Source organism: Peromyscus californicus, unplaced genomic scaffold (assembly GCF_007827085.1).
Source record: "Peromyscus californicus insignis strain IS unplaced genomic scaffold, ASM782708v3 Scaffold_6__1_contigs__length_162567912, whole genome shotgun sequence".
NCBI lineage: Eukaryota > Metazoa > Chordata > Mammalia > Rodentia > Cricetidae > Peromyscus > Peromyscus californicus.
Genome location: NW_026294584.1, coordinates 67,876,008 through 67,888,132, shown reverse-complemented (window position 1 = coordinate 67,888,132; position 12,125 = coordinate 67,876,008). Strand labels below are relative to the sequence as shown.

The 12,125-nt window shown below is 46.2% G+C and overlaps 1 protein-coding gene across 4 annotated transcripts in view; it reads left to right on the top strand.

Moving 5' to 3' along the window:
- Osbpl3 (oxysterol binding protein like 3) overlaps positions 1-12,125 on the top strand; it is a 183,769-nt gene that overhangs the window by 83,284 nt on the left and 88,360 nt on the right. For 2 of the 4 annotated variants that reach the window (XM_052719295.1, XM_052719292.1), the window contains exon 3: positions 4,234-4,469. The exons of 1 other annotated variant lie outside the window; for it this stretch is intronic. In XM_052719295.1, coding sequence (XP_052575255.1) covers positions 4,377-4,469 — 93 coding nt within the window. In that variant the 5' untranslated portion in view covers positions 4,234-4,376. Of the gene's footprint in view, positions 1-4,233; positions 4,470-7,407; positions 7,429-12,125 lie in introns of those variants that run through there. One more of the 4 variants, XM_052719297.1, reaches the window with a different exon arrangement.

The following is a 12,125-nucleotide window of genomic DNA, read 5'->3' as shown; positions in this document are numbered from 1 at the left end:
GTATATGAGCATTGTGCCTGCATGTATGGCTGTGCATCACATGCGTGTCTAGTGCCCCTATATTGAAGTCAGAAGAGGCTGTGTGAGCCTCTGGAACTGGAGTTACCGTGGTTATGAGACACCCTGTGGGAATTAAACCCAGGACCTCTGCAAGAGCAGTGCATGCTCTTAACTGATGAGCCATCTCTCCAGGCCTCTTCCCCGTTCTTTGCTTGGACTCTATCCTCTTTTCCCTGGTCCAAGCCCCCAAATGGCATATGTTTGCCTAAATATGCCCACTGGACTTGTAGCTAGAGCTCTTTTTCATCAGGTTGACCTGACACCTTTTTAAAGAAGCCGAACAGTAGTGAGAAACGCCCCAGCCCAGCTCTGAGACCTGGTAAAGTTCTTTGCGTTGGCTGGGTGCATCTGGATTTCACTCCAAATATGGGGACTCCATACGGGTGAGGGGCAAACACCTGAAGGTCTTTCGTGGGTCTCTCCTTCTCTCGGCACCCTAGAGATCTCTGGGGTATCAACTCAGGCTCCTGCCCACATGCTTCCTGGGAATTTATCATCACGACACTCCTAGGTCAATATAGTCAAGTCAACAGCTTGAAGTAGAGATGTCCCTCAGTTGAGCCAACCCTTTCCTCCAGTGGGCCCATCCCAGCCCTGCGGAGTTCCTGGGAGTAGGTGTAGGAATCCTCCTCTCCGGCAGTCCTCGCTTAGCCTTGCAGAGTCCCTGAGAGTGGATGTGCTGCTTGTCCCTGTAGAGTGATCGACCGCCAGGGCTGCCTGGGATCTCAGACTTGGGGCGCTGCTCCTTTGTCTTTTCTCTGAGAGTTAAACCCAGCCTCTTCCTAGAAGGAGCTTCATTTGTCTTTTAGAGGGCAGCAAGATCCTGGGGAACAGAATGGTGTTTTCCTGCCTCATCCTCTCAGGCTGCTTTAGTAATGGGAGGAAACAGGACAAGAGAGAGGGCTGTGGTGCTGGCAGAGGCCTTCACCCTAAGTGCCAACTCAGTGAGTATCGGTTTTAGCCCACTAAGAGCCTTGGCCTACCTAATATTCCCTCCAAAGTGAGATTGCCAAAGTCGGGAGATAAAGGTGAGCCTTTCATCAGTTGCCCGAGTCGGGGTATGGACTTCTCATTTGGAAAGGTTTCATGATTCCCATGACTCATTTTATAGCTCAAGGCATTCTCCCTCCTTCATACTTCACATATATCTCTCCTTCCATATCCTCCTTTATCAGAACCTTAGGCTTAGGAAAACAAAACCTGGCACACACAGACAGAAATCCTTTGTTGTATTCCTAGTCCACTGTGGACATGTTGCCATGGTGATGACTGTATACACACACACACACACACACACACACACACACACACACACACACACACACTCAGTTATCGAGGATACCATTGGGTTCTTTTTTCCCCTTTCTTAGACAACAGGCAACACTGTTAACTAAACAAACTATTGGTATGTCTTTACGGCTTCTCTTGGCACTTTTTAGCTGGTTTAATTTGCTCCTAATTCAGCTGTCCTTAGTCCTGCCCTGTGAGTAGAGTTGACTTTATGAAGAGCCAGTGCTCACTTTCAGGTTTATTCGCTGTTGGAGCCACTTGTAATGCTATCAGAGACAGAGAGCATGCTTGCGTACATGGTGCGCTAGTTCCTTTCCCATTGCTGTGATTTAACATAAAATGACAAAGGCAACTTAGAGATGGAGAGCTTTTGGGGCTTATGGTTCCAGAGGGATGAGTCCATGGTGGAAGAGTGGGTGTGGCCAAAGGGACCGGAAGCTAAGGGCTGGAATCTTGAACCCCAAGCACAAAGCAGAGAGAGTGAACAGCAAGGAGCGAGAGGCCTTAAGCTCTCAAAGCCCACTCCGAGTGACATACTCCCCTCAATCAGGCCACACTTCCTAAAACCTCCAAAACCAGTGCCACCAACCAGAGACCAAGTGTTCAAATACATGAACCTGGGGTGTCGGTGGGGTGTCTCATTCAAACCACCACACATGGGACCTGACTTCTATGGCTATAAGTCCCTTAATTTATTTTCCAAGATTTAGATATCTCACTGTGTGGTTTTGATTTTAGCTTATGGCTTTAATGTAATCATGTTTAGAGAGCAAAGTGCCAGAAAGACATTACAAGGTTTGAGTATTTAATAATCAATCCCATTTGACATCCTGGCTAGTTGGTTCCTGGACAGTAATATAGTAGCCTTTTTTTTTTTAATTGGACTATGTGAACACTCCAACTGGATGGATTGAATAAAATATATTTCACTGTCAACATGTGTGGGGAAGTTGTAGAATTTAGTTGAACTCAGTGTGTTTAGAAAGGTCCTGGCCTTCTGCAGCCCAAACCAAGTACATCCATTGCCCTTAACCCAAGGCTTCAGATGAAGATGATGCTTCCTGGGACTTCTCTATGAAGTCTGAGGGGTTCTCCCTCACTGTAAGACTCCCTATAGCTGCCTGTAACTGGTGGCAGCTGGCAGCCTCAATAACTACTTGGAAGTGGGGGTGCCCGTCTAGGCCATGGTCAGTACTTTCCCTGATCCTCAGTACTTTGCCATGCATGAGTCCAATGTATCAGAGGTGGTATAATAGCTCTTATGGCTCCACCTGGCCACTAGGGCACACTTATTTCCAGCTCTGTGTTTAAAGGCTATCTGTGGGATACGGCTAGTGACCTAACTTACCAGAGGCTCTGTGATCTTCTCTGTAAAATAGAGTTAATACCCTTCCATCAGACTGTTGAAGACTGAGACGGTACTTGTGGGAATGCTTGTTATAGCATTTGGCAGTGAGTAGCATGTACCCTACCCACCATTCACTGTTTTAATTACTAGTATGCTCCTAGATGTGGGAAATTCTGTAGTCTCTCTCCCCTCCAGTTTTTGTTACATTGCATTACAGATGTCTTTAGAAGGAATTTAAAAACATCCTTTGGGACCAACCTGGTCTACAAGTGAAAATTCCCGGACATTCAGGGCTACACAGAAAAACCCTGTCTCAAAAAAACCCAAATAGATAAATAAGAAACAAAGAAACATGTATTTTAAACTGGGTCATGGTGGCAAACACCTTTAATCCCAGCACTCAGGAGGAAGAGGCAAGTGGATCTCTTGAGTTTGAGGCTAGCCTGGTCTACAGAGTTATAGGACAGCCAAGGCTACATGGAGAAACCGTGTCTCAAAAAACCCAAAATAAATAAATAATTGAAATCCCTTGGGATAAGAAACCCACTGCCTTTCTCAAAAGAAAAAAAAAGCAACAAAAAAACCGAAACAAAAGAATATCATTCACATTACATTGACCTCATCTTTTCAACAGTTTCAACTGTCCCATTTCAGTGACATTTATAAGTTTTACAGTGTCATACAACCATTGCTATTGTCTACTTCCAGAACATTTTCATGACCCCCGAAGGGACCCATAACCATTAAACAGTCACATCCATTCCCTCCCTGACCCCAGCCCCTGGCAGCCATGAAGTAGCCTGTTTGCTGCCTCTGTAGATTCATATTCACAGGCTGTTATAACAGTGGTCTTTTCTGTTCAGCTTCTTTCACTTAGCATGGTGTCTGCAAGATTCCTCCATGTTATGTGAATCCTTCATTCTGTTCGATGTCTGGATGATAATCTCTTACTGGTTTTCTTACATTTAGTCTATACATTCATCAGTGTAGGTCGCTTCCACCTTTGGCTGTTATTAATACTGCTGATATGCGCAATAGTTTGTAACTTTTCCTTTGAACACTGGTTTTCAATTCTTTTAGAAGTAAAATTGTATATTGTGTGATAATTCTGTGCTTACATTTTTTGAGAAACTGCCGAACTCTTCTGCCATGCTGTACATTTTATGTTCACATCAACGATAGTTCTAATTCTTCCACCATCTTTCCCAAGACTGGTTACTTATTATTATTGTTGTTGTTGTTAATAGCTGTCATAGTGATGTGAAATAGCGCCTCACTGTGGTTTGAGAATGTTTGTAGTACTGGTTTTGTATGTATCTGCATTCATATTACCATATTAATGTTCTTAAACCTGTCACATTTCAAAGCTATATGAAAAACCATATATATACCCCCATGGGTGGAGGTGCAGAGGGTCTTTTGACCACTGGAGTCTGTAATATTTGCTGTGGCTTTGCCACTGTGTAGCTGAGCAGAGATGATATCTAACCTGTGTAATTCTCCAGCCTCTCTAAGTACTTTCCTCTTGGTTTTAGGGATTTCCTCAGAGACATCCAGAATGGTTTTTAGACACACTGGATAAGAGCTGACACCTGCCTGTGTGGACTCCACTCTCTCAGCTCCACCATCTTCTCATGGCATTTTGACTACACTGAGCCCAAGTGACCAGCTCTTCATAATGAATGATGAGAAGAACCTGGGCGTGTCCCAAAAATTGGTTTCACCTTCAAGAAGCACAAGCAGCTGTTCCTCCAAGCAAGGGAGCCGGCAGGTAACCCTTGACCTCCTGTCACTCTTAAAATGCAAATCGAATCACAAGGATTTGCAAGTAAAGAAGTGTGCTCACTAGGGAGACTCCAGCTCCCAGTTTAAGAGCAAGCACTTGTTTTCATACCTGGCTACATGAAGAGAATCGATTCCTGTTCCTTCGGGGACGGAGAACTGCATTTGGCTCTTGGTATTATTTTAGTTAGCCTTTGCAACTGACTACCAACATAGGTTCTAACGGTCCCATTTTCCTTATCGGGAAGCGGAATCGTACAGACCAGGTTACCTGCCCCAGAGAGGACCAGATACCACACTAAAGCTCCACCTCTTTTGCTCCAGGGCCCGCCTTTTCTTTTTTAGAGATTTATTTATTTTTATTTTATGTGGATAGGTGTTTTGCCTGCATGTATGTCTGTGCACCACATGTGTGTAGTGTACTCAGAGGCTGGAAGATGGTATCAGTTCCCCTGGAACTGGAGTTGTTATAGCTGGTTGTCAGTGGCCATTGTGGGTGCAGGAACTTAACCCAGGTCCTCAGTGTGACAAGTGCTCTTAACTGCTGAGCCATCTCTCAGGCCCCTCCCACCTTTCCTTATACCCCATTAACCAAAATAAGCAGTAATTACGTATTCAGTAATTAAATACCCCCCCCCCCCCACTTCCTTCTTGTCACCAAACTTTTGAGGAAAGCGTGTACTACCAGATTGCCTGTGAGGAGCTAAGGCCTCTCCTGCTTTCCTTTATAATGGGATGAGGGAAGCTGGTAAACGGGAAATAGTGACGGAAGGAAACAGTAACACGGGCAGAATTAACTCCTAAGTAACTGGCCGTGGTCACCGGTCGCTTCTTGGTTTCCTTGCCAAGGAAAGGAAAATATGGCTTTGTTGGCAGAACTTCTGGTGTCCAATCATGGCAATAAGGGCATATTAATCACTGCAGTCCATCCTGCTTCACCATATCGGGAGGGGGCGGGGGTAGGGGATATGCAAGAAAGCTGGATTTTTCAACCCAGAAGGACTTTGAGCCGTTCAGTATTTACTGGCTCTGTGGGCATCGCCTTTGCCCTGTGGGAAGCTCTGGCCTAAGAATTTGCTTTTGTCCAATTTGGAAGCAGCAATTAAGCAGTGGCCCACCCTGGGAACACTGTACAATGGTGACTCAGCTACGTGTCTCTTAGCTTGAACATTGGTCTCGGTCAGGGAGCTTGCCACCCACAAGTCCATGATTCTCAGCAAATTAAAGTTTGCCGTGACCTTGACGTGTAAGAAGCCCTTTAAGATCTCTTGAGAGTTAAGAAAGAGTGTGGTTTTTGTTTTGTTTTTAAAGTATTTATCTCTGGTGCATGCCTGTGTGCGTGTGTGCGTGCGTGCGTGCGTGCGTGCATGCATGGGATCGCATGTTTGTGTCTGTGAGTATGGCTGCACCTGTGCCGTGACGTCCTCGTGGAGGTTGGAGGACAAGCTCAGGTGTAGATTCTCACCTTCTGCCTTGTTTGAGACGGTCTCTTCATGGTTCTTCGGATGCTCACACCAGGCCAGTGGCCCATAAACCTCCAGGGACTCTCCTCTCCCTGCTTCTTGTCTTGTGAAAATGTTGCCATTTCAGACGCTTGTGCTATGATGCGTCTGTAGTGAAGAACTCAGGTCCTCATGTGTGTGGTGTGTGGTGTGGTGTGGTGTGGTGTGTGGTGTGGTGTGGTGTGTTGGCTAGGTGTCTGTTGTTGTTTCTGCCAACCTGACACACACTCAGGTCGTCTGAGAAGGTGGAACCTCCGCTGAGAAAAATGCTCCGATGGATTGACCTGTCGGCAGGTCTGTGGGGGCATTTTCTTGATTAATGATTGTTGTAGGTACTGCCCACTGTGGGCACCCCTAGGCAGTTACCCCTCCGCTGTTTAAGAAAACAAATCTAGCAAGCCACAGGGAGCAAGCCAATAAGCAGCACTCCTCCATAGTTTCTGCTTCAGTTCCCGCCTCCAGGCTCCTGCCCTGCTTGAGCTCTTGCCTTGGCTTCCCCCAGTGATGGGCTGTAATCAGGCGGTGTGAGCCAAATAAAGCCTTTTCCTCCCCAAGTTGCTTTTGGTTGTGGTTTTTATCACAATAAAGAAAGCAAACTAAAACACGTGACAGGCACTTTTACCCACTGACATAACTCCCCTGCCTCTGGGATTTTTTTTTTTTTTTTTTAAAGATTAAATTTGTTGCTGGCTGATGCTAATGCACCCTGGGTCCCTGGAGATCTGCTCTCCTGGCAGTGACCGTGCCTGCCCACTTGGCCGGCTTCAGCCAGCCCTCAGGACTGGAGAAGAGTGTGGTTTGCCCTCCCACCCTGGCAACTTACTCCACGCAGCGTGTCTTATTTTGTCCTCCTTTGCGCCACAGGGAGAATGGGTCCGGTGAAGTAGCAAGCGTGACGGCCCCAGAGGAGCTGTGGCATTTCCATCCTCGCTACGGGAACTCTTTCTAGCGTGTTCATTGAGATTGGTTGGTTTGGTTTTCACAATGCTCTTTTCCTCCCAGTTTCCATAAAAACAGTAAGAGGATCCTACCCCCTGCTTCAGCTTTCCTTGACCATTCAGCACACGGCCGGCCGTCTTTTATATTTAAAAGACCTTCCGCTTGAACTTGCATGCTCAGCACACACCGTTGCCCTTTGTGCTGGTCAGGTTTTTGTCAACTTGACACAGACTAGAGGCACCTGGGAGGAGGGACCCTCAATTACAGAGTTGCCTCTGTCAGAGTGACCTGTAGGTAGGTCTGTGGGGCAGGGACTTGGTGCCGGTTGATGTAGGAGGGACCAGCCCACGGTGGGCGGTGCCACCCCTGCACGGGTGCTCCTGGATGGGATAAGAAAAAGCAAGCTGATCAAGCCATGGGGAGCGCGGGCCAGTGAACAGCGTTCCCCTAGGAGCCTTCCCTGGATTCCCGCCCTGACTTCCTTCGGGAATGGACTGACCAGGACATGTAAGTCCAATAAACCTTTGCCTTCCCAAGTTCCTGTTGGTGTTGATCACAGCAAAAGAAAGCAAACCAGAACACCTTATTGGCTTAAACGTTTGTATTTCCTCTATGACAGAGAAAGTAGAGAATTTAATAAATTTATTTTACATCTCTTCTGAATTTAGTTATACAGCCTGTTTAATTTGCGGGGACCACCGTGCTTTGAGTCTCCCCACTGTCGCACTTTCAGACAAAGGAAAGTGTTCTGACCAGGATGGCATGGCTTTCCCACCCATGATGGCTTTGTCATCCATCTTCATCTGTCTCACATGCTGGCCGGGACACTGCTTGGGTCTCAGGAGCCTTGGAAGCTCGCTCTCCCTTGCTGGCCCTTTGGGGACTCAGCTGTTCCCATTGCATCTGTCAGTTGCTAAATAAAGCACACAGTGCATTTCCAGCCTCATCACAGGAAGTACAAGTTAGATGCTTAAAATGGCAAGATTTCCACAGTCACAGGCTGAACTGGAGGAATGTTAAAACGCTAACTGGTGAAGACGTGGTTACCTCCTTGCATGGCGGGTGCCACTTTGAATCCCCTGTCAGGTTGCACTGTGCTTTCCTTTTATCCAGAGTGGGTTCGCCCCCTGTTGACGTCACTGGCCATTATCTGTGGTGCTAGTTTCCTTGTGTGCTTTGGACTGTGGATAGAGCCTCGTCTTGCGTGTCTCCTGTGAGATCTAAGTCACCTGCCTTGGTGTGGGATGTGCTGTTGCTTACTTCCGCTCCCTGGACTCTGATCCAGGGCAAGTGTCACGTTGCATTGGAATTCCTTTTCCATGGTGAGAATGGAATGTCCCAGATCCCCATAAGACCAGCAGGTAACCTGGCCCAGGTTCAGCTGCCTCCTTCCACCTCCCTGGATGAGCAGATGGCAAAACTTCCTTTCGCTGTGTTGGGAGGACTTCCCTCTGAGTCATCTTGATTTGCAGCCGTGGGCCTGGCTCCGGTGGGGAAGGTTCAGCTCCCTTAGCTCACAGAAGTAAGCCAACAAACACCTTTGCACACAGTATGTTTTGCCTTTTTACTTTGTTTCAGATCCATGGAGATTTTCAAACTTTTAAATCTCCCCCATACCTGTAGCTTTATTGAGAATAACTAACAACTGAAAATCATATGTATTTATAGTTTATACTGTGCTGTTTTGATATTTGCATGTGGCATGAATGATACACACAGGCCAGATAACAAATGTACCAATCACCCTACTTTGTTATGTGTGGAGTGTGGATAACAAGAGCATTTCGGATCTGTTCTAGCCTGGGGAGCTGCGTAGTGTAGAGTGTTCAAGCATGTGGGTTTAATTCCCAGACTCCACAAAAAGCTGGGTGTGGAGACAGACACTTATGAAACCAGCTCTGGGGAAGTAGAGACAGACAAGTCTCTGGGGTTCCCTGGCCAGCCTCTACTAGTGGGTGAGCTCCAAGCTCATGAGAGACCCTGTCTCAAAAATAAGGTGTTCAACTCCTGAAGTACAACATCTGAAATTGTCCTCTGGCCTCACCTCACACCTGTGAACATTGTCCTCTGGCTTCATCTACACACATGTGAACATTGTCCTCTGGCCTCGCCTCACACCTGTGAACATTGTCCTCTGGCCTCATCTCACACCTGTGAACATTGTCCTCTGGCCTCACCTGCACACCTGTGAACATTGTCCTCTGGCCTCATCTACACACATGTGAACATGCACACATATAGAGACCTACTTTCCTGACAGATGTCACATATAGTTTCCCCATGATATTCACAAAGGTATCAGTTCCAGGAGCCCCACTGATAACAGAATTTAAGAATGCACAAGCTCTTTGTGTGAAATGCGATAGCTTTCATCTATCACCTAGGCCACCCTCCTCTGTTCTTCAAGTGGTCTAGATTCCTCATAGAAACACTGTGTTAGCTGCACTCTCTTCAGGGAATGATGTCAGGAGGGGGAGTCTACGTGTTTGGGCACAGTCTCTCCAAATATTTTCAGTCTGCAGTTTGCTGACTCCATGGAGGGCAGAACCCAGGGGTGGACAGTGTGATTTTCTCACCTCTTCTTCCCATGTTGCTCCTTAGGTCTTCAGGTTTTCTTTCCCCTGCATAACTGGAGCTTTGAACCTACAACCCCGTGTTCTCTAATCTGCTAGTGTGTTGCACTGTAATCCTACCTTCTGCTTTGGAGAGTTCAAGTTCTAGATGACACGTTAGGTAAGAAGACGCCCAGTGTGCTCTCGGTGCCCAGCGTAGTATCCCCCAGCTTCTTCCACGTTGTCACAGATGAAGAGTTCATCCCTTTTAAAGACAGAATAATACTTCTTTCCAAAAAAAAAAAAATACATTGTTATGTCTTTATGAGAAAATGTGTCACATGTATGCACATGCGTGTGTGTGCATACTAAGTGGACTAAATGTGTATACATGCTACATTTTCTTTGGAGACTTCCTTTTTACTACATGAATATAAGACAGCCTAGATGTTTTTGCTTTATACATTACTACTCTGCTTGGAGTCTGGGTAGCAGCAGAAAGAGGACACTAAGAGCTTGAATTTAAACTCCAACTTACACAGATGCATATGCACACACATTACACATGCATACCACACATTTTGCACACTTCATACACACTACACATCTCATACATACCTACCACACTCACATACACCATACACACAAGTTTTTAAAATAGAAAATAAAACACGCTCTTGTTCATGAGCCTTAGCCTTTCTGAATCCTTTTAAGTTTTCATCCAACACAGCCAGCTAACGCTCAGAGTCTCTGGACTTGCTTTCTGTTCCTTCAGCTGAATTTGCCTGTCTTTGATTCTTGAATTGACTTGAACTTGTTCTTTCTATAACAGACTTGAATGTGTAAAAATGTCAGAGAGCCATGGACTTCCGTGTAGATCCCCATCCATGTGTACCTCACTTCCATGTAGATTCCCCATCCATGTGTCTCACTTCCATGTAGATCCCCATCCATGTGTACCTCACTTCCATGTAGATCCCCATCCATGTGTATCTCACTTCCATGTAGATCCCCATCCATGTGTATCTCACTTCCATGTAGATCCCCATCCATGTGTATCTCACTTCCATGTAGATCCCCATCCATGTGTATCTCACTTCCATGTAGATCCCCATCCATGTGTATCTCACTTCCATGTAGATCCCCATCCATGTGTATCTCACTTCCATGTAGATCCCCATCCATGTGTATCTCACTTCCATGTAGATCCCCATCCATGTGTACCTCACTTCCATGTAGATCCCCATCCATGTGTACCTCACGTCCATGTAGATTCCCCATCCATGTGTATCTCACTTCCATGTAGATTCCCCATCCATGTGTACCTCACTTCCATGTAGATTCCCCATCCATGTGTACCTCACTTCCATGTAGATTCCCCATCCTTGTGTACCTCACTTCCATGTAGATTCCCCATCCATGTGTCTCTCATTTTGTGTAGATCCCCATCCATGTACCTCACTTCCATGTAGATCCCCATCCATGCGTCTCTCATTTTGTGTAGATACTCCCCTGTTCATGTATCAGTGTTAAATGAACTTGCTTTCTTGAAGGAGAAAAGGAGAACTAAGTGAAATAGTACATGGAAGTGCCTGGGCTGGCTCATGAGGGACATTCAGTGCATGTGTGTTAAGTTAATGAATGAATAAGCATGCAGTTGCTAGGTGGAAAGATTCCTGTGTAGACTGCTCTGTGGATTCATGAAGTAGGCGAAGGGATATGTAAGTAGGAGAGAGAATTGCTATTTTTTTTTTTTTCGTTTTTCGAGACAGGGTTTCTCTGTGTAGCTTTGCGCCTTTCCTGGGACTCGCTTGGTAGCCCAGGCTGGCCTCGAACTCACAGAGATCCACCTAGCTCTGCCTCCCGAGTGCTGGGATTAAAGGCGTGCGCCACCACCGCCCGGCCGAGAATTGCTATTTTTAAATTTATAAAATACGAGCAATTCCAATTTCCCTTTGTCTTTTTCCCACTGCCCCCTTCCATTCCTGCCTAGGAATTTCAAAATACTGCATTTTAGAAGCCAGGCGGAGCTAGACAAAATGAATGGGCGTGGCTTGTCTTTATTAGACGAGCCCTATAGCCACGTTTTGCTTTCCTTCAACCACTTCTATTGAGAAGCTGCTTGGAACATGCTTGAGCTGGAGATGTAAAGCTATGGAAGGACACTGGAGCCAAACAAGCGTTACAGATAAGAAACCAGCGGATGCAAAGCCCTTGGTGGAAAGAGGGCACAGCCTCCATTCTTTAATGAGTTGTTAGCATTTGGCATGAAAATCAGAAATGAGAAAGTAAGTTCTGCTAAAACAGTTCACAAGCACTGCACCCGCCTCAGCCTGGGACTTGAAAGAGAGATCTATTTCTGGATGAGTCTCCCCTCGGTGACTCGGCTTGCTCTTGTCACCCTGTTATCCCTGGGCTAATCTTTGGTGGCATTTGAACTCCCTTGGGGTCACCTGATGAGAGTTAATCTCGAATATTATTAATGGACCAGCCTTAATAATATTCTTCCCAGGGGCCCAGAAGAGACGCTACCAATGGCAGGGGAATGAATCTAGATACACTGAGCTCTTTGTCCATTTACTTTATTCCTCTACAACAAAATTCTATCTATACAGCTTCAGCTCTGTCCTCACATTCAGTTCCTCTGTGCCT